This window comes from Hyperolius riggenbachi, chromosome 9, assembly GCF_040937935.1.
Source record: "Hyperolius riggenbachi isolate aHypRig1 chromosome 9, aHypRig1.pri, whole genome shotgun sequence".
NCBI classification, from domain to species: domain Eukaryota; kingdom Metazoa; phylum Chordata; class Amphibia; order Anura; family Hyperoliidae; genus Hyperolius; species Hyperolius riggenbachi.
The window spans coordinates 82920903-82948482 of record NC_090654.1 but is presented as its reverse complement, the minus strand read 5'-3'; the positions used below and the strand labels follow the sequence as shown (position 1 = coordinate 82948482).

General features: G+C 44.0%; 1 protein-coding gene across 2 annotated transcripts in view; it reads left to right on the top strand.

Annotated features, from left to right (window-relative positions):
- The window catches only part of LRRN1 (leucine rich repeat neuronal 1), a 41254-nt gene extending 14623 nt beyond the window's left edge, over window positions 1-26631 (top strand). Inside the window, exons 1-2 of one of the 2 annotated variants that reach the window (XM_068253123.1) lie at window positions 16400-16484; window positions 23489-26631. In XM_068253123.1, coding sequence (XP_068109224.1) covers window positions 23587-25743 — 2157 coding nt within the window. In that variant the 5' untranslated portion in view covers window positions 16400-16484; window positions 23489-23586 and the 3' untranslated portion in view covers window positions 25744-26631. Of the gene's footprint in view, window positions 1-16399; window positions 16485-23488 lie in introns of those variants that run through there. The other variant, XM_068253122.1, reaches the window with a different exon arrangement.
- Window positions 26632-27580: the final 949 nt, after the last annotated feature.

Sequence of the window (27580 nt, the reverse complement as noted above, 5' to 3'; positions counted from 1 at the left end):
TATCAGCCTCAGTTTTTCCTGCCTCTACAGTTTTCCTCTAGATGGAAACGCTGCAGCTGTGATGAGCGGTCTGGTAAGGGATTAAGAGAACCAGTCGCATTGACTTGGAATCTGGCGGCGTGCTCTATATAACAGCCATTAATCCTGGTGAGCTCGCTGTCAGAACATCATTAGTGTGGCTGGTTAGAGCCAGTAATCCCGCGGGATTGCATCTCCCTGTGAATCTGCCTAGTCTTGTTAGTTACTGATTTGTGTACCGGAGACGGTAACATAGCAGCATCCAGCACAGGCTACCCAACTGCTAAAGGAGCATTCCACCCATAAATGAGGTACCTGCCCATGAGTGGAAAACTCTCATAAAAGGTACTGACCCTGGAACTATGAGCTGTGGTACCATTTGAAAGCCTATCTGGTGATCCTCTGCCATTACTGACTGATGCTTTTGAGCAGAGCAGATTGTCTAAATGATGTTACCATTATTGAAGAAACATTACCTACAGATGTAATTGGCTAGTTTTCTGGCATGCTTTAAACCATACTTGCTAGCAAGCTGCTCCTGTGTAGACAGATCACAGACAAACCATTCCAGCCCCCAGTTGTGAGATATTTATGGCAAATAGATAAATATCCTACATAAACTCATGCTGACATAGAGGTTTTTTAGAGACCCTACCCTGTTCACTGTACACTGCTGGAGCCTGGGGGGGGGGGGGGGGCACTCATGGGGGGCCAGTGCCCCAGTGTAGTGCTGCCCATGGTGTTGGTGTATGGTCATTAACTTGCCCGGTTCATTCTAGGGTACCCTAGTAGTGGGATCCTTCGGACCAAGTTTCTGGCTCTGTTGCCACTCTGTATGCTGTTTGGGAACTTTGCCGTTAGTGTTCATCCTCTTCCTCACTCCATGGTATTATCCGAAAGCTACACGAAAGTTATACTTAGTATTACTTACAGACACATTTCCTCATGCGCCTTTTATGAACCCCAGCAAGTGTAGTTGGATAGAGTCACATTCTTGTTGATCCAACATCTGCCGTACCTGGCAGCTCACCTGTCCCTGCATTGGTGCAGAGGCTGGAGTATGACATAGGCAGACTGGCATGCCTCCTCTTCCTACCCTAGGGGATGTGCAATAGAACTGAACTTGCTGGGGCAAAGGGGAGAAGAGTTTTCGTACATAGGGGCATCATAATGGTTTATAAGTCGGCCAGTAATCCAGTCTTACTCATTACAGCTGTGCATTTTTATACTGCTAACACATTTTCCTCAGTGCTTTTACAGAACACATCAAGAATGTCAATCACTCACTGTTGTCCATAGAGGTCCAATATCCATACCACAGCCTAGAGCAAATGTTAGGAAAGACAATTAACTTAGCATCAGGGCTAGATTTACTAATAGGCATAGCAGGCATGTGCCTAGGGACACCTGGTGCAAAAGAGGTAGCTGAAAACCTACTCTATCTATCTATTGATTTCCTGCTTCTGTGGCTATGCATGTGATATGTATGTCACTGCTTTCTCTCCTTTAAAGTTTTGGGTTGTGGAGGAAAAAAGAAAGTACCTGGAGTAAACCCACACAAATGCAGAACAAACATACAAACTCCATGCACATAGTCTCCTGGCCATGACAGAAATCTGGGAGGTTATGCTGTTGCTGCAAGGACATTGTTGTACTCACTGATCCTCTTTCCTTTCATACAACCTGTGAGGTTTGCAATCTCAAAATGTAGATACTTACCTTAGGATGGGAAAGCTTTTGGGCCCTCCAGTGGCTTCCCTTCATCCTCCCCTGCCAGGTCATCCCAGCACTGATACCTCTGAAGTTCACAGCTGCACTGCACCTTCCACAGTAGCATGGACCTGCACTGGCTTCAGGGGAAAAAGGCCTGATTGAGTCCGTGCTTCTGCGCATGTGCAAGCCATCGAAGGCTATCAGGGATCCATCTCTTAAACGGGCTAGTGGAGAAGGACAGGGAAAGCCTCTGATGACCTCTCTCATGAGGTGATAACCCTTTTGGCCCACTTTTTGTCCTTCAGAATTATTTTAAGTTTTTGAAGCAGATATGTGTGTGTAGACCTAGCAGTTGGGAGTTTTGTCCCAGTTCATTAAAGTGACACTGAAGCGAAAAAAAACAAACGATGATATAATGAATTGGTTATGTAGTATGCATAATTACTTGAACATTAGTAGCAAAGAAAATAGTCTCACATTTTTATTTTCAGTTATATAGTTTTTTTTTTTATAACATTGCATCATTCTCTAATATTTGCAGTTTACACTTTACACTCAGCATTCTAAATGATTTTACAGAGCAGGCTAGTGAACTTTTGAACTGTCCTCTGCAGAAAAAAACAAAATATAGTGACTGACACTTGAAATAATAAGCTTCAGAAGACAGAGCTCTCTGCGAATGGAGCTCAGATAAGCTCTTTTGCATAGATAACAACTGGAGTTTCTTAACTCTTCCTGCACTGCACTGGAAACAATATTAGACCCATATCTCTGCTGCTAATGTTTTATTTCTTAGATGTAACACACATACAAATCATTATATCATAAGTTTATTTTCACTTCAGATTCCCTTTAAGAGAGATACTATAATATTGGGTGATTTTAAGTTAATTCCAAACAAAACCATTTTAAAGCCTCCCTTTCAGATTTTTTTCCTAGATATGTGTAGGTCTGCCTACAGCAGTGATAGGCAAAGTGACTCTGAGGGGCTCTAGCTCCGTAGATTTCTGCCACATGGTGGGGTCATATAACCCAAAAGATGAAGGCTCTCAGTGTAAGGGGGACATTATGGGGTAGAGGGTGCAAAGTTAGGTTAGTTAGAGTGAATCAGGTGGTTTTGGTGCTAAGCACCGAAACTGGGCGCTGTTATAGCCCTAATGCTATAGTGCGCACCCCGCGCAAGGATAATTCAGGGTTCCTGCCATCGCCAGACCCCATATTATTTCCCCCTCCGAGTTAAAACAATTTGGAGGGGGGTATCGTCATTTGGCTCCCAGCTTACCGGCAGTGGTATAATACGTAGGCAATTAGAGAGAGGGGTAGGGTATAGTTAAAATAATAGAATTTTGCTTTAAATTAAGCTTTTATAGAGTTGATGTTTGTTTTGCATCACTTACCAGCGATGGATAATATTCTCCACCTATGATATTAGCACCTCCGGAGTCCTCTAGGAAGATGCTCTGCATCCTGTACGGTACATTCCCTGCTGTGATATTATAGAGTGTTGCTGCTATTATCAGGTTTATTAGTTTGCGCCCCTTTGCGTTGCAGCAGTAATAATGTTTATGAGTCCGGCGGTGCCCTGACTTAGAGAAACAATCTGGGCTTTAATAACTTTGGCTGCCTCACTTTATTACAGCAATTTTAATCTTCTACTCTACTGTAAATCATTGTAAAATAAAGTTCATTTTAATATTTTATGTGAGTCCCTCGTTAATCGCTGTAAACATTGCTGTAATTTTAATCATCTGTGTTACTCCGACATCAGTCATCACTAACATAAACTAAAGTATGGAAGCAGTCACTGTTGACCGGCTCCTAACTAGGCTGGCTGTCCTGCTGATCCTCCATCTTCAATGATTTCTGAGTCTCTCACCTGGAACATATACATAGATCATCATGTCAAGTGGAAATCAGAAAGCCTATTCTGCATACTTGCGTCAGGAATGTAAACTAGTAATAAGCAGAGGATCAACATGACAGACAGGATGGCAATGGCTGCCTCAATATTCTTTAAGGACAGGTATGCCTTAATGCCAAAGGTAACTTGTGTACCCAGTGGCGTAGCAATAGGGGGTGCAGAGGTAGCAACTGCATCGGGGCCCTCTCTCAAGCACAATATTAGCTCTCTATTGGCCCTGTGCTGGTAATAATCACTTCTACAAATGCTTTAAATAGTAGTAATCATTAACAAACGGTTTCCCATCCCCTTCTTGCACCTCTGACACTGTGGAAAACCTTAGCAGGTTTTGGTGCGTCGTATCAATTGTTATGTATAGAGTGCTAGGGGCCCCCATGTAAAACTTGCACTGGGGCCCATAGCTCCTTAGCTACGCCACTGTGTGTACCTATACATTTTGATGTACCGAAGTTACCAGGTTAACAGAGGAAGCTGATACGTTCAGTTCCTCATACTGAATTTAGACAAAAAGTATGTCCCACTCATGGTGTAACCCCACTCCCGATAAATCTCCCAAATACATACTTGGCTAATGAAGATGTCAGTGCAGAAAGTCCTGGTGCTAAGATCACCTTAAGTTCAGATCAAGACCCAAACAGTTCAGGGATCACATCAATGTGATCTGGTGGAGGTGGGGTGGCCACACTTGTTACTGGTTGGGGATGGTGGTTGCATTTCATATGGGGCATGAAGATGGTGGCCACACTAGTTATGGGTGGAGGTAGGGTGGGCACGGGAGCAGTAAAAAAAGGCGCTGGCAGCTAGTGGACAAAAAGGGCGCCGCCATTCACTCCCATAATAAATATCGTTTGATGGGCGCCGAACAGAAAAAAAGGGCGCCGGAGATTATTAACGCTTTATAACTGCGCCCGTGACAAATCACGTTTACAAATATACTAAACATATCTTAATGTATTTAACTAAAACGTTATTTAAAATGTTATCACTTACTGTTTGTAAAACATTATTATCTACATAATAAAGTGATCAGTAAGTAAATTGTAATATATTTTTTACAGTCACTATTTGTAAAACATTATTATCCACACAATAAAGAGATCACTAAGGAGGGTCTTAGGGTTAGGCACCACCAGGGAGGTCTTAGGGTTAGGCACCACCAGGGGGGTGGTTAGGGTTAGGCACCACCAGGGGGGGGTCTAGGGGTTAGGGATAGGTAGAGGGAGGGTTCTGTGTGAGAGTAGGGTTAGGTTTAGTTGTAGTAAAATTTTAGTAATATTACTAATGTTTTACTACAGTTATTTTTCATTGTTTCAAACAATATTTACAGATTTTGTTACATGAAGAAACGATAAATTAATGTTATACACAATATTATACAATTATAATGATTATACATATATTATCGTTTTTTAACAAACGCAATTATAAGTTTCACTTTTAGAACGAAATACAACACAATATTTTTATAAACGTTATTGCCACTTAGCGTTTACACCCCCTTGCCCTTTTTTCCCCGACTCCCTTTTTGAATGTACGTGGGTGGGCACACATATTACTGGCTGGGAATGGTGGATGCACTTGATGAAGATGGTGGCCACACTTGTTACTGGTTGGGTATGCTGGTTGCACTTGATATGGGCATGAAGATAGTGGTCACACTTATTACTGGTTGGGAATGGTGGTTGCATTTGATATGGGCATGAAGATGGTGGCCACACTTGTTATTGGTTAGGAATGGTGGTTGCACTTGATATGGGTATGAAGATGGTGGCCACACTTGTTATTGGTTAGGAATGGTGGTTGCACTTGATATGGGTATGAAGATGGTGGCCACACTTGTTATTGGTTGGGAATGATGGTTGCACATGATATGGACTTGAAGATGGTGGCCACACTTGTTACTGGTTGGGAATGGTAGTGGCACTTTACATGGGCATGAAGATAATGGTCACACTTGTTACTGGTTGGGAATGGTGGTTGCACTTGATATGGGCATGAAGGTGGTGGCCACACTAGCTGTAGGCAGAGATGGGGTGGTCACACTTGTTACTGGTTGGGGATGTTGGTTGCTCTTGATATGGGCATGACGATGGTGACCACACTAGTTACTGGTGGAGGTGGGGAGGCCACACTTGTTACTGGTGTGGGATAGTGGTTGCTCTTGATATGGGCATGACAATGGTGGCCCCACTAGTTACAGGTGGAGGAGGGTGGCCACACTTGTTACTGGTGTGGGATAGTGGTTGCACTTGATATGGGCATGAAGATGGTGGCCACACTAGCTATAAGCAGAGGTGGGGAGGTCACACTTGTTACTGGTCGGGAATGGTGGTTGCACTTGATATGGGCATGACGATGGTGACCACACTAGTTACTGGTGGAGGTGGGGAGGCCACACTTGTTACTGGTGTGGGATAGTGGTTGCTCTTGATATGGGCATGACAATGGTGGCCCCACTAGTTACAGGTGGAGGAGGGTGGCCACACTTGTTACTGGTGTGGGATAGTGGTTGCACTTGATATGGGCATGAAGATGGTGGCCACACTAGTTAGAGGTGGAGGAGGGTGGCCACACTTGTTACTGGTTGGGGATGGTGGTTGCACTTGAGATGGGCTTGAAGATAGTGGCCACACTAATTACAGGTGGAGGAGGGTGGCCACACTTGTTACTGGTTGGGGATGGTGGTTGCACTTGATATGGGCATGAAGATGGTGGCCACACTAATTACAGGTGGAGGAGGGTGGCCACACTTGTTACTGGTGTGGGATAGTGGTTGCACTTGATATGGGCATGAAGATGGTGGCCCCACTAGTTACAGGTGGAGGAGGGTGGCCACACTTGTTACTGGTTGGGGATGGTGGTTGCACTTGATATGGGCATGAAGATGGTGGCCACACTAATTACAGGTGGAGGAGGGTGGCCACACTTGTTACTGGTGTGGGATAGTGGTTGCACTTGATATGGGCATGAAGATGGTGGCCCCACTAGTTACAGGTGGAGGAGGGTGGCCACACTTGTTACTGGTTGGGGATGGTGGTTGCACTTGATATGGGCTTGAAGATGGGGGCCGCAGTGGTTATGGGTGAGGAGAATGGTGAATCAGGGCAGCACCTGTTGTGGGAGGAGGATGCTTATTGTGGCTACACTTCATATGGGGAAGGATTATGGCCACACTAGTGACAATTACCAACATCTATGCAATATGACAACCTAAATAAACAATGTATATATATTTTCTTATTTAGTGTGAGTGGGGTAGCCTCACACCAAACACAGAGAGTGGCATCCCAGTAAGCTGGGCCGAAATAAGATGAGGCATTGTCGGAGGTCTCCTCTATTCTCTGCACTGTGGAGAAGCCTCTCGGCTCAGAGTGCTGCTGCTATTGCAGTTTATTACATGTCAGGCTCAGGACTGCTGGGATCATTTTTCCACATTAGCTCTGTAATGATTCAGTGCAGAGCAGAGATATTTCTTCATATTGCAGCAGTAATCATGTCTATTACCCTAGTGACCCACGTTTCGCTGGAGTAATCACGTGTAATGCCGAGCTAATCCTCCACTAACACACCACTGGCCCCAATGCTGAGACATTTCTGCTGCTGGCACTGGGAGACTACAAGACCCAGCATGCATCATCGTTCCTCATCACAGACTTTTGTGATCCATGGGGACGAAGAGCGATAGATAAACAGACAGACAGACAGACAGACAGATAGATAGATAGATAGATAGATAGATAGATAGATAGATATGACATAGGTAGAAATGAATAGATGGACAAACAGACAGACAGGATATAGATAGATGATAGATAGATAGATAGATAGATAGATAGATAGATAGATAGATAGATAGATAGATAGATAGGACATAGATAGATATAGATAAATAGATAGATAGATAGATAGATAGATAGATAGATAGATAGATAGATAGATAGATAGATAGATAGATATGACATGGGTAGAAATGAATAGATGGACAGTCAGACAGACAGGATATAGATAGATAGATAGATAGATAGATAGATAGATAGATAGATAGATAGATAGATAAAGAATGTATAAAGTTGGCTATAAACTTATAGATTTTCATCCAGTGTTCCAAAACAATCAATTACTCTCTGAAAGGAATTAATTCAAACAGGAATACATTACAACTTTTTTGCCAGGGAATCTATTGAAAATCAATCAAACCGCAATGCTGCACTGTTTGATAAAGTGCAATGCTGTGGTCTGTCAATCTACTGCCGCCCCAGACCCAATAGACCTATATTTTCCGTCCTGACTGATTGATAGTTGTTTTTGTCAAAATCAAAATTCAGTCAGCTATTCAGCTATTTCACTTACCCTTTAACAATTCCTGCAATGGTCTGATATGACCCGGGTGCAGGCTGTAAACCTTAGCTACCTAACAGTTATGTGACAAAGTCTTGGTCACATAATCCTCAAACTAAATAAACCTTGTTACTTATTGGTCTTAACTGTGGCAGGAATTTGGGCTAAATGCAGGGCCGGCACTACCATATGGGCATAGGGGGCAATTGCCCCAGGGCCCCATCATCCATAGGAGCCACAAGTGTCTGCCACCACTCCCTCAACCTTCTCCCCCGCAGCGTTACTGGTGACAGGCACACACTCACCTCCTCTGAGTTCCAGGAGTAGCAGGTCCGTCTGTCTTCTCTTCCTGCTTCTCCGTTTGGGCTCTAGTGCCTGTTGTAAGGAACAGGAAGTGCAGACCAGCAACAGTACAGAGAAGACAGATGGGACTTCCAGCACCTGGAACCAGGAGGAGGTGAGTGTCTTGTCACACCTACCTCCGTAACGCTGCAGGGGGAGGGGCACATCTGACTACTATACTAGGGGGGTGGGGTGTCAGGGTCCCATTTTAGCTAGAACCGGCCCTGGCTAAATGCTTCCAAAATGGAGAAAAGACATCTGAGAGACGTACTACCCTTTCCCCCATGATATCTAAAGTAGCTGTAATTTGGAGTTCCACTTTAAAACAATGAAGTTGTGATAATTCAGTGCATCCTTCTCTGTGGCCCATCCATACAGATCTACACCTGATGCTGCTGCACAAGCTTAGAATGGTGCATCTGCTCTATGGGATAATGCACTGTGCAAATGGCCATTGTCTTGAGTTGTACAAAATAAGGCCAGATGTGTGTTTCTCTAGATCTGGGCAGCAAGGCCGCTCTGCAGCCCCCTTAGCTCTAGTGAACCATTGTTCCCCCATTGTGCACAGTGGTGAGTATTGTTCATTTGCATGGTTTTCTTGAGCAGTGTTTCTCCCCCCTTTGTGCGGTCTGCTCCCCCCCCCCCCCCCTCCTGCTCCTACATCTGCCTTTCAGTGGGCACTCATTAGCTTCTGTGCTCCCAGTTGAGGTGTGGATTTCTAGGCATGCCCCCTGCCAGGGCCGTGATTTGCATGGCAATGAGGCTCTCATGCCAGATGTCTTGCTGGGGGCTCACGTGGAGGAATGTATTAGAAAGACTCATGTGAAGGAGCAGTGAATAGGAAAGGCATGAAAGAAGTGGCTGTGGGCAGTATGGGGGGGCTGCAGGCCTCCAGCTGTCTGTGGGGGGCTCCCGGTCCCAACACGGCCTTCTAGTCAGTTACCATATCAGCACTGAACGCACTATGGCATCCTAAAAGGAACCTGTCACTAGACTGCATTGCAGAGACTGGGTGAACTGTTCCAGCTAAACAATTTGAGGAAAATTGACCATAAACATAGAACGGAGCTGCACAAGTCTCATTGCCTTTTTTTCAGTTGCCAGTTAGGAACTTCCCAAACTGACAATAAGCTTACATTGTCCTTTTTTGCATCTATGGCAACTGTGCAATATTTTGAGAACAGGCTGCCCACAATGCAGCGCGAGAGTCTTATGTATAAATATTTACCAGGAAAATATTTGCAGGGAGTTTGTATGGTCCTCCTAAGTTTGCCTGGGCTTCTAGGCCATGGGTGTCAAACACGGGTGTTTCATCAGAGGCCCCTTATGAGTCCTATTGGACGAAACGGCGTAGAGCGGAGCCAGTGCGCGTTGACGTCATTACACTTGAGGTATAGAGTGTATGTAGTGTGCATGCTCCTGGGAAAGTTCACTGGCGGGACACCGCGCTGTTTAAACTTACAATGCCCCGGAGATCTAACGTGCTGTGCACCTTACCTTTTACGGATCCTTGTGGATGCTTGCTGGAATAAACTTTTATCGGTGGAATCGTTCCTGGGTTATCCTTACTGTGCTAGATCCACCTGGTGTATGAGGTGGCAACTATCTGGTGAGCCCGTCTGACTGACTGAGGATTGTGATGTTATGGTCACTGTGTGCTGCTGACCTTTTATCAGTTACAGTATCACACTATGGGAGCTTTGTGCTTTCTTTTCAGATATTGATCACTGTGGGGTGCGCACTGGTATCTTTATAGACTGTACTGTAAGTGACAGCAACATAGGAGAAAAGTAATTTATAACTCATTTTACTCTGGAAGAAACATACTTATCTGTATGTTTACATTAATTTTATATTTCCGCGATAGTGGTTAGGATCGCTGCAAAATCGCATTTCAATCGCTATACATAGCGTTTTCAAAGTGATTTCACAACTCGTGTACCTCATGTACAGTACTACCTAAGAAACCACCAAAAATACCTTGCATCGCAATCACTTTTGCAATTGCTAGCACTAAATAAAATTGCTACAAAAAAACTTTGGAAATCACTGCTGAAATCACTTTACAAAACGCTAGCAAAAACCCTGAACGACTGCGATTAGCGGTCTATAATGGGCTATAGTATGGACTTAGAATATAGATTATGGTAGGAGGATAGAATATGATTATGGTAGGGAATCTGTGGGATAGTTAGTGGCATGGCTGTATACTCTGTGAAGCAAGGTTGTAGGTTTTTATGATGTTGAATACATATAGTGAACAAGTGAAGCATGCTCAGCCAATCCAATATTTATCCTTTGTAAGCGCACTCCTCTGTATTTTATGGTTTGAGCGCTGGGAAGATTGCATTTGATGCAGTGCGTCCGTGCGCGCTGTGCTTTCTACGCTCTCCATTCTCCTTTGTCAGGACTTCCAGTTCTGCAGAGACAGCAGAATGTATTCATTGCACAGCGTGGCCAGAGCATCTCTCTCACCAGCAAGCAGCGAGCCAGGGACGGCTGCCACGGTTACCCTACGCACAGTCTGCTGCCCTCCTCCTCATGTGTCTCCTGGCATAACCATCCACTCCTTACTGGAATCCAGAGGACCAGCTTGTGTATAGTGTAGCCAGAACTGTGCAGGCCAGGGTTTCTCCGTAGTACTGTAGATAGCTATACTGTGCATTAGAGTATCACCCCCTCCTACTAATGGTTGCAGCTGAGGAGAAAGTTTATAGAGGATGCCAAAGAACGTCTCTCTTTCAGTGCCTTTCATAATATACAGTAGTTGTTTCATAATCTTTTCTCTGAAGCCTATCCCCAGGCAGCAGGGTTCTCCTAGCCCTCTGCAGGTAGTCGGTGAGAGAGCTCATTTTTATCTGTGCATAAATTCCTTCATCTCCTGTGTGGCACGTGGCATATTGGACAGCATTCTTGCCTTTCAGCGCTGGGCAGAGGCATCACTGCTAGGGTAGCAGCCCCTGCAGCCACAGGGGGCCAGGGGCTCTGGAGGGCCCTAAATACTCCCTTTAACATCAATACAGGATCCCATACTTATAGAACAAGTGTTGTTATGGCTACACTTGCTGTGGATGGTGAGCCATGGAGGCCACTCTGATTATCAGGGCTGGATTTCTGGAAAGGCCACGAACGTTCAGGCCTTGGGTGGCTGCAGCCCAAGACGGCACCTGAACATGAAAGAGGGGTTGCTGCATATGAAAGAGGAGGCTGAAAATGGGGAGCAACACATGAAAAAGAGAAACTGATGCCCAAGGGAGCTGTTCAAGAAAGAGCGGTGGCTGCTGTACATGGATGTTACACATAGAAGAGGGGGCTGCACATGGAATGGGAGAGAAAGGCAAGTCAAAACATACTTGGCCTAGGGCACAAAAAGCATACATCCGGCCTTGCTTATTGTATGACCACTGGCAGTGAGTTACCATGTGAAAGTGGAGGTGAATGTATGGGGGGGCCCAAAACGACATTTCACTTGGATTGTCCCATGATTCACAGTTACACCCCTGCTTAAATCTGGGTCAGGAGGACATTATCAGCATATAGTTTGCATGTTCTCTCTGCATTTATGTGGTTTTCTGTTCACACACCAAAAACATACTGATCATTTTAATTGGTTTCCCCAAAATTAGCCTTAAGTTTGCCATACGTTACAATTTTTTTAATTTAATTTTTATTTGAAACCAATATTTGGATTGATTGAAAGTTCAGAGGAAGTTATGTGAAGGACCATACACGTGTGATTGCCACAATTTTGTAAAAAAAAACAAAAAAACCCCATCAAATATGGTGAAAAAGTTGGTTGGATTGAGAAACATTTTGATTTTTAAGGCCTTTTTCACCCCAAGACGTTGCATTTTAGGGGACGTTATAGGTCGCATAACGTCCCCTAACGCAAAGCCTGGTGGTGTTGAATGAGGACTCTACTAAGAGCAGCGTTATGCAGCTCTTGGTGCGCCTTTTTTGTCCTATGCGATGCGGAGACCTTGTGATCGGAACACTCCGCATCACGTGGTCCCGCCAGCCAATCAGCGGTCGCTCCAGGAAGAAAACACTGCAGTGCAGTAAATATTAAGTAGCCATGTGGCTGGCTACAATAGCGGACTCTCCCCGCCTCCTCTCCTGCACGATAGTATAAAAAAAAAACATATTACTGAGCATGTGAACACAGTCTAACGCGGCTAATAACGTGTATAAAGTACTGCATGCAGTACTTTCACTTAACGTGCAGTGTTACAATGTAACGCAACGTGGGCACTGTGAACAGCCCATTGATTTTTCATTACTGTGCGTTGGGCTGCGTTACAGGCTGCACTAACATGCGCCTGTAACATCTTACTGTGAAAGCAGCCTTAAATGTTTAATATGAATATCTTTCTTAGAATGGATTTTTCAAATGTAACATCTCTGTACATCTACCAATACCTCATGCATCCTTATTCTCTGTTCAGCATTAGGCAGGGACCTCACTTTGCAAAATCGCCAGCATTGTGCCGGATTGCAGAAAACGCATGTGTTATCACACACAATACAATTCTGTTAAAATAAATAAATCAAGTACAATACAGTTCAGTCCAGTCAGATTTAATTAAAATTCTACCTTACAATCACTATTCCATATATATTATTTTCACATTACAGATCATACTATTTCTATAATTTCTTTTATACACATACACACACTATTTCATAATTCCATCTTTTTGTTGTATTTACAAACAGTATGTAAAGTGCATTATGTAATGAATAGGTACATATAATTTACAATTTATTCAGTGTGAATACAATTTGACAATATCTTGCACGACACAATTCTTGTAAAGTTGGTCCGAATCATCCAGCATGCCCAATCTAAAAAAAAAAAAAAGAAAAAAAAAAAAAAAAAAAGGTTAATTTGACAGTTAGAATGTGACATTTTGTTTTTCTGTATAAACAATTGTTATCATTGACTTGCAGTAAAATCGAACAGAACAATTATAACGTGTGTGTTCCCACAATTAGACTGTGTTAAGGAAAATAGAATCTGACATGACTGTTGGCTCTTTAAAGCGGACCTGAACTCAGAACTTCCTCTCAGCCCTAAAAGATAAGCAACAGCATAATAACCTTTAACGAAAAACATTGCTTTGTTACAGCTGATACAAATCCTGCAATAAATCTGCAGTGTCTACTTCCTGCTGTCATGGAAGCAGACATATAGGCCTCAATTCACTAAGATCATGCTGGAGATAATAAGGCAAGAGAAAACTTACCTCCACACAGTGAGAGAGTTATCTTATCTCTTCATTCCTTAAGTTACATCCTCTGTAGTTAATTTACCTCCTCTGTAGTTATTTTACCTCCTCTGTAGTTATTTTCACACGCAGCCTGTCTTTAACTCTGGAGTTATTTTAAGGATTGAAGAGTTAATTTAAAGTCAGAAGAGTTAACTTTAGGTATGCCTGAGGTCAAATGTTTCCTGAATACTACATGCCTGATCACCAGGGCGATAACTCTAGAAACGTTATTAAAGACAGGAGATAAGCTTAGTGAATTGAGGCCATTGTTAACATCCTGTGTTTACCAATTAGCTCTCTGCCATGGCAGCCAGATGACACAGCTGAGGGATCAAATTAGACTTGTGATTAGTCACAGATGACGGGAAGTTAGACAGGCTAAAAACTCTCAAACAGGGTGCATTTCGATATGCTTTCCTTCTCTCCTGTGCAAGAGTTCAGGTTCACTTTAAAGTGCTTTAGAAGATTTCCTCACTGTATAGATATTTATTTTCTTTAAAGTGAACCTCCGGACTAAAAATCTACTCAGCAGAACTGAAAAGGTCTGGTGTTTCTTTAACAGTTTCACAGCATCAGAACTTTGTTTTTTCTTACCAAAGCATCATTTTCAGCTGCATTTTTACCTAAGCTCCACCCATAAAAGAAAAACAGCCCGGGCTTTTTTTCCCTGATGCTGTTGCAGAGCATGATGGGATTTCCTATGTTGTTGTTCACGTTGCCTAGCAACTGGGAGAGGTGCTCAGGACACAGGACAGTTGGAACTGTGTCTCATGCTCCCTGTCACCTCCTTACAACCAAAAAGATGGCTGCTATCATGAAATCAAACATTTGTCTGTTCTTTTAAAACAGGGTGGGTAAGAGATTATATTCCCTATCTATTTTAATTAACATAACTAATATAACTTAATGACAGTATGTTTGTTTAGGCTGGAGTTCCTCTTTAAGTATTTTTATATAGTGCCAACATATTACGCAGCTCTATACAGAGTTTATAGTCTTGTCACTAACTATCCCTCGGAGGAGCTCACAATCTAGTCCCAACCATAGTCATATGTCTATGTATGTATCGTGTAGTGCATGTGTCATAGTCTAGGGCCAGTTTTAGGGGGAAGCCAATTAACTTATCTGTATGTTTTTGGGATGTGGGAGGAAATCAGAGTGCCTGGAGGAAACCCACACAGACATGTGGAGAACATGCAAACTCCTAGCAGATAGTGCCCTGGCTGGGATTCGAATCGGGAATCCAGCGCTGCAAGATGAAAGTGCTAACCACTACGCCACTGTGCTGCCCACAATAATAATACTGTCATGTCAGATGAACCCCTTTTTAAAGGCAAAAAATCATTTTTAAAGAAAGTAGACAGTAATATAAAAAAAATTGTATTGGTCACTTTTTAAAATTTAAATCACATATTTATAAGGCCAGACATTTAGAGAGTGATGGTGTTTTGCACTCTGTGATCTGTGCTTGATTGCAGGTACCGTAATTGAGCTAAATATTTCGCCCTGCAGCACCGCCAGTTCACACGGAGTAGCCATTACTTCTCGCTAGACAAATCCACAGGATTCGGGAAGCAGCCCATAGACTTTTATTGCAGCCGCATACCGTTATTTCATGACTGACAGTCTGCAGTAAAAGTGGCAAACGGTGTTTAAAAAAAGCACCGCCCTTCTCCACCCTCCTGCCGTGTAGCCTATAGTGCATGCCAAAACTTAAAGTACACCTAAACTGGATACAAAAGTTGACTTTTACTTACCTAGGGCTTCTTCCAGCCCTCATGGTCTTAGAGGGCCCTCTATGTCTTCTGGGTCTCCTCCATTTTCTTTCTGTCACCCCTCATAAAAAGCTTGGCTGGGTGACAGCTACTGCGCATGAGTGGACCAGCCTGAGCAACTCCTCGATCATGTTGCCATTGCCGGGAGCATTCTGCACACGTGTGGTTCATAAAGCATTGTATCAGCACATGCACAAAATGCTCCCAGCCATGGGTGTGCATTCAAGGAAGCGCCCAGATGGAGCCGCATATGCACAGTAGCTGCAACCAAGCTGGGTCAGAGCTTTTAATGAGGGGTAGCAATCTTTTCCGTTGATTTTCAGTTTAACAAATATAGTAATCTGAAAAGGGATTTTTTTTCCCCCACAAACTAGCAATCAGCAAATTGCCACATCTGTAAATAAATCTCATTGTGAGGATCACCTTCAACATGAGTTTGTAGCTCGGACCTCTGCGATCTTATCTGACGGCTGCGGCTCGCATTCATCCCAACATTTTGAGAAAAGAAAAAGGGACACTTTGAGACACACCCCTTTCACACTTATAACCACGCCCCCACCACACCCATCACTATGCGTATCACAAAAAATTCACAATCAAGAGCTGTAGTTTTACCATTCCAAAACCCGATGGTCGTCTCTATCATTAGTTTTTCTTTATTTTAACATTTGAAAATAAGAATTATATCAATTTAATTGATTGGAATAACGTTTAGAGTCAATTAAACATATTTTTCAGTAGAAAAATATGCATATCAACACAGATCTGTACATCAGTCTTAAAGAAAAACTCCAGTGAAAATAATGTATTAAAAAAAGTGCTTCATTTTTTCAATAAATTATATATAAATGATTTAGTCAGTGTTTGCCCATTGTAAAATCGTATAAATCCCTGATTTACATTCTGATATTTATTACATGGTGACATTTTTACTATTGGCAGGTGATGTAGCTGCTACATGATTTTTGGCAGTTGGAAACAGCTGTAAACGTCTATTTCCCACAATGCAGCAAGGTTCCCAGACAGGAAACTGCCAGGAGTACCTACTCAAGAGCGTCTTGTGGGAGGGGTTTCACTACAATATCAGTCATACAGCGCCCCCTGATGGTCTGTTTGTGAAAAGGAATAGATTTCTCATGTAAAAGGGGGTATCAGCTACTGATTGGGATAAAGTTCAATTCTTGGTCGGAGTTTCTCTTTAAAAGAGGGACATATAAGAAAGAAAGAGGGACAGAGGGATTTGGTTCCCAAAGAGGGACTGTCCCTCAGAAAGAGGGACAGTTGGGGGCTATGAGCTCGGTCTGTGCCCTGCCTCTATACATGCATGATACTGACATGTGCAGCAGTAGCTCTAGCCACAGAATTCACATTGCATTTTCAGCTGGGCTGCCTCAGGTCAGGAAACCATGCTTTTCAAACAGGATTATGAGCTGTAAATGGCTTATAATGAAATAAAGGTAACATCCAGGCAGTTTTCTGGCTAAAGCTATTGGGTGGTGTATTTATTGGAGATGGGTTTGATGTTGTAGTTACAGCCAAACCTTTTCTTATATTAGAACAGAACTCCATTACCAGAATGAATAAAGTAGCTGGAAGCATGTCCCTTATTGCTGTACTGCCTGCCTGTGAAGTCCCTGTCCCAAGTGATGGATTTTAGCACAGCACAATACTGAATGAGCTCTGAATAACAGATATTGCTGTATCAGATAACGATTGGTATAAAAAATTGTAGTTAAATGACGACAACCAACTGCTTATTTTGGCCGATCAACTTCCGACAACTACGGGAAGATATTGTCCAATCGGCTGGTATATACAGTACATTGTTATTCAATAAACATTGTTCCAGAGCACGCAACCATATGTTGTGTAAAATGCAACTTGCACACATTTTATATGGTGTATTCACATAATGGTTTGGAATATTGGTGCGTGCGAACAATGTCGTTTAAACTACCTGTAATTTCTTTTTGCTGGGTATTGTCATTTGAGCGCGTCGCTTGTTTGTGCACGCCGACTTTAATCTAACGTTTGTATGGACCTTAATTGCTCCCCCCTTCCCCCTTATGCTGGGAATACACAGCTCGATTTTGCCGCTCGATTCTCCCACTCGATCGATTCTCCGCTCGATTCCGCAGGCATTTCTCTTATCTTCCACTCGTTTTTCTTATCTTTTTCCATTATCTCAATGCGGAATCGAGTAGCGAAACGATCGGGCGGGAGATCTGACGTGTCCGAAATTATCTATCGCGCCATCTAAATGGCTCAGACTATTGATAGACTATTGATAGGTATTAGATTGGGAGCTCCTATAAAGGACAGTTAAGCCTTGTTCACATTCCAAATCACCAGCGCAATTGCAAGCGCTGAGCGCTTTGTGAACGCTTTTTAAAGCGCTTTTCCCTGCACTTTCAGAGCGATCTGCGATTTTTAGAAGAGCCTTTCTAAGCGCTTTTGTTAGGCAATTTGAGTTTTTCTTCCTGAAAACAATCAGGAAGTGAACTCTTTGACCTCGAACTGAATGTAATTAATATACATTGTGATCAATAGCACTCACAAAATCGCTTTTCAAATCGCTTTTTAGAACGCTTAGCCATTCTCCTCTACCTTGCATTGAAGCGCAAATGCTCAGGAAATGGTGCAGGACCCGCGCTTGCGCTCGGAAAGAAAGCCCATCGCTCATGGGAGAACACTCACTTAGAGCAACATTACACAAGCACTTTTAAAGCGCTTATTAAAATCGCCAGTGCTTGAAAAAAATGAACGCGCTCATAGGGTTCACTAAACCGTGATAACTCAAATATCACACCTTATGAAAAGATATCACACCTTATGAAAAGATATCACACCTTTTCAAACATATCACACCTTATCAAAGCTAACACGCCTTATCAGAGTAGCCTAGCAAGCGCTACGAACCCGCAGGGGCTCAGGGCAGTGCCATTGCCAATTAGCAGACATAAGTTCGTAGCGGATGCTATGCTACTCTGATAAGGCGTATTAACTTTGATAAGATGTGTTTTATATTTTCATAAGGTGTGATATTTGATTTATCACGGTTTAGTGAATCCAGCCCTTAAAGGATTACTGTAGGGGGCAAAGGGGATTATATTGCATAAAGGCAGAGAGGCTGATGGGCCCTATTGATCCTGAATAATCGCATTATCGATCGTTTCCTTAAAGAAGTGGACGATTGGCGTGGTGGATTTTTCATAGATACAATCGCAGCTGGTTTTGATGTCAGGAATAGTTTAAAACTTTTAATGTTGTGGACCAATTAAATATGATACTTTCAGTTTTGAATGATCTTATTGAAAATATGATTGTTCGCTAAAAATTTTATCATTAAAGGGAACCTGAGATGAACGAGACCTGGAAAATGACACATTTTTTATACAAACCTGCCCCATCGGCATGGATCGCTCCCACGCCTTCGTCCTCAACTGCCTTTATCGCTGGTACTGGGCCCCCGTCAGTTCCGCTGGACGCGGCCAGTTGTACGCATCCACAGGAACTCCCTCAGTCTCGCTGGCGCCTGCTTTCCGCACGTGCCAGCGCAGTACAATAGTTAGAGGCAGCGGAGGACGGCGGCGTGGGAGCGATCTATGCTGATGGGGCTGGAGGAAGCCCCAGGTATGTATAAATCTATTACTTTGTTCGTCTCTGGTTCTCTTTAAGGACACCTTGGACATATTTATGTACTATATACATTATGTACCAGCATACCCCCGATTCTCTAAAGAATTGCGTGCGTAGGTGCGTCCATGCATACTTACAGCTTTTGTTTTGCGGTGTGAGTGGTGGCATTGTGTGGGTGGCACAGGCTTTGGAGTCCTGGTGATGTTTGCATTGTGGACCCAATTTAGTGTAGAGGCAGATTAAGATTAAATGGGGCCCAAGGCAAGGTAGTAGCTTTGGCTCCCTGTTATGGCTCTTTTGTTAATCTGAGATTGGAGTGGGGTCAAAGGAAGTTGCAGTTGGGCCCCCTGACACCCAGTTGGCCCCAGTCACCTGCCTAGATTGCCTTTGGGTAATCTTGCTCTGTCTTTGTGTGGGTGGTGAATTAGTGTAGGCGACGCCATTGTGAGCAGTGGCTTAATGCGGTGGTTGTGGTGTGCACAAGCAGCTGCAGATGTGTCCGTGTATACTTACAGCCTTAGTTTATTTAGTGTGTATATATATATATATATATATATATATATATATATATATATATATATATATATATATATAGGTGAGTGTTCCTTTAAATATCCTGGCATTTGAGGCTAGGCACAAGCTGTGGCCTCCTGGGACATGGAGTTAATATAATGATGTGTTGCTCTCTGCCCTCTGTAGCAGGTCACCCTCCCAGCTGTCGGGATATTTGTGTATCAATAGGACAGAGTGAGCTCTCTTGTGATGGACTCGATAAGAGTCACCATGAGTTCCTAATCTGTCACTTGTTTGTGTTCTGAATGGCAGGTCAGGTCTGGATGTGATTGATAACAATTAACATGTGTATCACAGAGTGCTCACGCTTGCATAATGCATTCCTGCTTATAGAATATCAGAACAGTCTGGGGTAACATGCATACACTGTACTCTCAGGTTTCTAAAGCTTCCCTAACCCTGCATCTTTTGTGGGTTCTAAAATGGCTGGATAGTGGACTGGTTGTACTGGTTAACAGGGCAGCTTCTAGACTAAATTTCACCCAGGGTGAGGGTGTAAATATCATGCCCTCTCCCCCTTGGTGCCAGGTATAGGTGCACACAGAATAGGTTAGCCAGATCTAGTTGCCCTCAGTATAGTTAGCCAGCTATAGGTCCCCACCCTGTATAGGTAGCAAGGCATAGTTGCCCCTAGGCCCCAATATAGGTTAGCTAGGTAGGTAAATCTGGTATAGGGTAGCCCGTATAGTTGCCACTTGCCACCAGTATAGGTTAGATAGTTGCCCCCAGTACAGGTTAGATAGGTAGGTTCCCCTGAGTATAGATTAGATAGGTAGGTTCCCTGAGTATAGGTTGGATAGGTAGGTGCCCCGAGTATAGGTTAGATAGGTAGGTGCCCCCAGTATAGGTTAGATAGGTAGGCACCCCCAGTATAGGTTAGATAGGTAGGTACCCCCAGTATAGGTTAGATAGGTAGGTTCCCCCAGTATAGGTTAGATAGGTAGGTGCCTCGAATATAGGCTAGATAGGTAGGTGCCTTCAGCATAGGCACAGCGGCGAGGGTGCGGGTATAGCATAGTTACAACTCTTCTACCTTCCGCGATCTCCCGCAGTCTCTATCTCCTTCCTCTCCCGGCGTCTGTCACATTGGTAACAGCTCCTCCTGTGATGACGGTCACGTTTTCACAGGGGACGCAGGTACCACCACGATGGACGCCGGGAGTGGAAGAAGATAAGAGGCTGGGTGCAGGGATCGTGGTAGGTGAGTTGTAACTAGCTATGCCCACTCCCCCCGCCGCTGCGCCCCCACTCCTGCCGCTCAATCCGGCGCCCTGGGCGATTGCACTATTTGCATGCCCATAGAAACAGGGCTGCTGGTTAAAAGACAACTGTAACAAGAGGGATATGGAGGCTGCCATATTTATTTCCTTTTAAACAGTACCAGTTGCCTGGCTATCCTAATACTTTTAGCCATAGTCCCTGAACAAGCAAGCAACATATCAGATGTTTTTGACATTATTATCAGATCTGACCAGATTACAGTAGCTGCATGCTTGTTTCTGGTGTGATTCAGACACTTCTGCAGCCAACTAGACCAGCAAGGCTGCCAGGCAACTGGTATTGTTTAAAAGGAAATAAATATGGCAGCCTCCAAATGCCTCTAGTTAAAGTTGTCTTTTAAAGGTCGCCATACCTCTAGCGATGTATGGGCAGATTCGACCAAGAGAATCCCCCGGCGAGAATCTCTCTCTTTATTTGAATCTGATAAGAGAGAGATCTGTCAGCTGCCCGTACACAACAGACCGATTCCCAATCAATTTCAGCATGAAATCTCTTGGGAATCGGGCTTGTGTGCCGCATACGTCCGCCTCGCTGCTCCGACGCTGTCACATCTAATGATAGTGTCTCCCCAGTGCCCAGGTGCAATGTATACATTACCTTTCCGCTGCCTATGCTAGTCTCCGCAGGCTCTGGGCGCACTCTACTCGCCATACACGTGCGCCATGTGGTTGCCTAATAACATGGCCGTGTGTATGTACAGTGGGATGCACCCGGAGCCTGCGGGGACAAGTGGGGGCAGCAGAAAGGTAATGTACACATTGCACCTGGGAACCGGGGGGACATTTGTCATTAGGGGGGACAGCGCACGCCGTTCCCTCCACGCACCCGATCGAGCAAGTAGGCAGAACATCTTGCAACATGCGTGATCGACTAGGAGTCCAATTTCAGAGCCGATATTGATCACATTGTCGGTCGGACATGTACTTGATGGCACCGATTTTCATCCAATTTGATTATAATAATCTAATCGGATGGTCGATCGGCCGCCAAGTCGCCTAAAGTATGGCCACCTTGAGGGTTCTTTCTCTGCCATAGGCGACCTGGGTTCCAATCTCGGCTATTCCTGTTCAGTAAGCCAGCACCTATTCAGTAAGGGGTCCTTGGGCTAGACTCCCTAACTTTGTTACTGCCTGCTAGTGCCTCGCAAGCGCTTTGAGTCTGCCAGGAGAAAAGCGCAATAAAAATGTTATTTGTCCTATCTTGTCCAAAGGGAAAACAATAGTAAAAGCGATGTGCAGTATGAGAGGAATTGATTCCTACCATACACAGCACATGAATTTTCAATAGATTTCAGCAGTAAATTTATTGAAAAATCAACCAAACTGCAGCATTGCACCGCAGTGCAGCGTTATGGCCTGTCAGTCGCTCCTGCTTCTGCCCTGACCTAATCAATGCAAATCTTCTGTTCGATTGATTGATCGTAGGTAAGAATCAATTGATCGGATTTGTTGGAGCAATAGATTTTTTTAACAGATTCAATCAGAGTGATTGAATCTGCCAGAAATCATACGGGAAAATTGATATGTGTATGACCACCATTACTGTTATACTGCTGAATGCACTACCGCCTGTCATAAGATCTAAGAGGTGTACCCGAAGCTAATTACACACTTGCAATAACTGATGCCCATAACAGATGTTTATGCTTGGTTTTTGGAAGGATTGCTGTACAGACCCACTGTTTGGCTATCTGCTGAGCAGTCTGTTCTGTTATGTGGAGAGGGGAGGAGGGAGGACAGGCAGAAGGACTATAGCAGATAAAAGCAATCAGGCAAGAGTCATGCAAAGGAAGAGGCCAACAAAGTCGGGAGACACCTGCACTTACTCACCCGAGACAATCACAAACGATTGTTTCAGATGACAAAATTGAAAATTCCCTATAGTTTGAAATGTGAATCGCCTCTATCCATGCATTTCCCTAGTCCTTTTTTTCTTCTCCTCTTATCTCCTTACTCCCCAGTGCGTCTGTATTCCTCCTTTGATTCCCGTCCCTTTTGTTCCCTCCCTCCTCTTCCTCTTCCTCTTCCCCTTAAAGGACCACTGAAGTGAGAAGAATAGGGAGGCTGCCATATTTATTTCCTTCTAAACAATACCAGTTGCCTGGCAGCCCTGCTGAGCTACTTGGCCGCAGTAGTGGCTGAATCACACCAGCAACAAGCATGCAGCTAATCTTGTCAGATCTGACAATAATTTCAGAAACACCTGATCTAAATGGCTACAAATTTTAGAGGCAGAGGATAAGCAGGACAGCCAGGCAACTGGTTTTGCTAAAAAGGAAAAAAAAATATGGCAGCCTCCATATGCCTCTCACTACAGTTGTCCTTTGAAGCTTGTACACACTCACATTTTGGGCTTGATTCACTAAAGCGTGATAACTGCTATCACAGCAGTTATCACGTAATCTGCTGCACGCAAACCTTTGATCACGTGAAACCTCTTTCAAACCGACTCTTCAGCCTACAGCCGAGCAGTGTGTTTGTACAGGAAAGGGTTTTTTTTTCGGAACGCCGTTATTTAAATTGTTGACAATATTGTTAGTAGCTCTTGTTCACACATTGTTAACATTTACTTTTTAGTTTAGTGGTTTGCTAATTTTTCCTGTTTGTTCTTCCTTCCAGGTGATTTCCACTTCTCTGCATTTTGATCAAGAAATTGACGCAAAAAGCCATCTTATAACCATTTGCCCTGCTTTCTGCATCTTGTTACTTTGGTGAACATGGATAAGAGAAATGCTATTGTTCTGGCTGTTTGCCAGCTCGTCCTTGGACTCCTCATCGTCCCAACAGCAGAATCCTCATTTCCAGCAATTGAGTGCCCACAGCTCTGCGTCTGTGGTAATCGCCCATGGTTTACTCCACAGTCCACCTACCGTGAGGCCAAAACTGTGGACTGTAATGATCTGCGCTTGACAAGAATCCCTGTGAACCTTTCTGTAGATACACAGGTCCTTCTGCTGCAAAGCAACAACATTGAACGGACTAATGGAGAACTGCAACAGCTACTAAACCTCACGGAACTTGATCTTTCACAGAACAACATCACCTCCATCCAGGATGTGGGTTTATCCAATCTTAGTCAGCTCACAACTCTGCACTTGGAGGAAAATCAAATTTTTGAGATGGCTGACTACTGTTTGCAAGACTTGACCAATCTCGAGGAACTCTATATCAATCACAACCAGTTGAGTTCTATCTCACCCAGTGCCTTCTCAGGTTTACGCAATTTGCTCCGTCTGCACCTAAATTCAAACAAGTTAAGGATTATCGACAGCCGCTGGTTTGAATCCACACCCAATTTGGAGATATTAATGATTGGGGAGAACCCTGTGATTGGTATTTTGGATTTAAACTTCAAACCTCTTAGCAATTTGCGAAGTTTGGTCTTGGCAGGGATGTACCTAAGTGACATTCCAGGGAATGCTTTTCTAGGACTGGATAACTTGGAAAGCTTATCTTTCTATGACAATAAACTAAGTAAAGTGCCCCAGCCAGCTCTGCAAAAATTGCCCAATCTAAAATTTTTGGACCTAAACAAAAATCCTATCCGAAAGGTCCAAGAAGGAGATTTCAAAAACATGCTACGTCTGAAGGAGCTAGGGATCAACAATATGGCAGAGCTTGTTTCTCTTGACCGTTATGCTCTAGACAATCTCCCTGAGCTGACAAAGCTTGAAGCCACGAACAATCCAAAATTGTCCTACATCCACCGTTCGGCCTTTCGTAATGTGCCTACACTTGAAAGCTTGATGCTGAACAATAATGCACTGAATTCTGTCTACAAGGGGACAGTAGAGTCCCTTCCAAATCTTCGTGAAATCAGTATCCACAGCAATCCACTGCGCTGTGACTGTGTCCTCCACTGGATGGGTTCCAACCAAACCACCATACGTTTCATGGAGCCATTGTCTATGTTTTGTGCACTGCCCCCAGAGTACAGAGGTCAACCTGTGAAAGAAGCATTGGCTCAAGACCCCGCTGGAGAGCAGTGTCTCCCCATGATTGCCCAGGATACCTTTCCAAGCCACCTCAACCTGGATTTGGGCATGACTGTCTCTTTGGACTGCCGAGCTATGGCAGAACCTGAACCAGAAATCTACTGGGTTACCCCGTTAGGGCACAAGGTCACTACAGAGACTCTTTCTGATAAATTACAGCTAAGTAGTGAAGGCACACTCCAGATCATCAGTGTTCAAGTGGAGGACTCTGGCCGTTACACATGTGTGGCACAAAACTCTGAAGGCGCAGACACCAGGGTAGCCACACTGCGTATCAATGGGACTGTTCTTGATGCATCACAGGCTCTTAGGTTGTATATCCAACAGACAGAGGCCAGCTCTGTCTTGGTGTCCTGGAAGGTTAGCTCCAGTGTTTTAGCTTCTAATCTAAAATGGTCTTCGGCCACCATGAAGATAGACAACCCTCACATCACATACACAGCTCGCGTTCCTGCTGACGTCCATGAATACAACTTGACCCATCTCCAGCCAGCCACGGAGTATGAGGTGTGTCTAACAGTCTCTGGCCTACATCAACAAGCTCAGAGGGCCTGCATCAATGTCACCACCAAGGGAGCATCCTATTCACTGGCTGTCACAGACCAGGAGACCAGCGCAGCTCTGGCTGCAGTTATGGGCTCTGTTTTTGCCCTCATCAGTTTTGCTTCTGTTTCCGTTTATGCAGCAAAAAGATTCCAGCGGAAAAACTATCGCCATTCCCTGAAGAAATACATGCAGAAGACATCATCGATTCCGCTTAATGAGCTGTATCCCCCACTCATCAGCCTGTGGGAAGGTGACAGCGACAAGGACAAAGATGGGACGGCAGAGGGCAAAGCCTCCCAGGTGGATACAACCCGAAGTTACTACATGTGGTAACTCATGCAATATGAACATCTGAAATGAGCACAAAGACTGTTGGAAACACCTACAACACTCCCTACCAATTTTATAGCTTCTCTACTTCCTTTTAGATTGCTATTTTGTCTTTTGACTTATTTTTTTCTTTTCTTATTTGTATAAAGTGATGTGCCGTGCCCGGCCAAAATATGATGACTGGCTGCCAAATGCTCTTTATTGACGTTCTTATGGCAGGCTGATGAGATGACGGCTACTCGCATTTCAGCTTGAAGATCCTTGTCAATTAGATTACTATTGAACGTCAATTTAATCCCTTTGCTAAGTCCATGCCGCAGGCTATGTCTGCTACTTTTCAAAGTGCCATCTCATCATTAACTTTCTTAATTGAACCCTCGAGATGGACAACTCAAATAACACTGCAGATACCCATTGTTTATGTATTAGATACATTGCAGAGAACTTATGCCATCCTGGCCTTGGCTAAGCTACAATACGTTACAGTTGTACAATTCGAGGGTCTGGGCTCCCACCACCTGCTGATTGTGGAATGAGTAGTACTATAAAAGTTATTATCTCACCTTAAAACTTCGAGCGAAGTATAGTCCACTGTTAGTCGAGGAGCAGAAATGCAGACATAAAATGATGATTCCGGTAATACCTTAATGATAAGACATAGACAAGACAAATAACATTTATATAGTGCTTTTCTCCTGGCGTACTCAAAGCGTCAGAGCCGCAGCCACTAGCTCTATAGGCAGTAGCAGTGTTAGGGAGTCTTGCCAATGGTCTCCTACTAAATAAGTGCTGGCTTACTGAACAGGAAGAGCAAAGATTTGAAACCAGGTCTCCTGTGTCAGAGGTAGAGCCCTTAAAGAGACTCGGAGATGAGTCATAAGGCAGTTTTTTTTACTTACCCGGGGCTTCTTCCAGCCCCATAAGCATGGATGCGTCCCTCGCCGTCCTCCTACTGTCTCCCATTCTGCCGCGGTGAGCCCTGGTAATGGGCTCAGTCAAAGCCAGTCTGGGTCTTCTGTACATGCGCCGACCTACTGCGCATGCACAGTACACCCGGACGCACGTCACTGAGCATGTTCCCGGGGCTCACCGCGGCTGAACAGAAGACCGCAGAAGGACAGCGAGGGACGCATCCATGCTTATGGGGCTGGAGGAAGCCCCGGGTAAGTTAAAAAACGGCCTTATAACTCATCTCTGAGTCTCTTTAACCAGTACACTATCCAGCTAACTGTACATGATTTATTGCAAGCTTTCAAAATGTTAAGTTTCTTCTTCAGGCATTATACACATCTGGTTCTGACCCAGTTTTGTATAATAATGATAATTTGAACATTTGTATAGTGCTTTTCTTCTGTCGGACTCAAAGCGCTCAAGAGCTGCAGCCACTGGGACGCGCTCAAGATGCCACCCTGCAGTGTTACCTTGAACTCCTTACTGAATAGGTACTGGAACCCTGGTCTCCCATGTCAATGGCAGTATCCCTTAACCAGTACACTATCCAGCTACTACTATAATCATGCCTGAAGAAGATACTTAACATTTCGAAAGCTTGCAATGAAACATGTACAGTTAGTCATTAAAGATATTACCGCAATCAACGTTTGTTGGTTTGTTGTCTACATTTCTGAAAACTTCAGAAATCAGCAATAACAAGACCACTCAGCTCGTTCCTTCATAAGCTTGTATGTGCTGCAGGACAATACTGTGCACAACCATGCTTACAGATTAGTGGAGCACTGTGATACTAGCATGACATGTAGAGCCTCACTTTTGGAATGAACAGGAAGGAGCTCAGTGGTCACATGACCACTAATTTGGGGAGAATGATGGTGATTTTCTT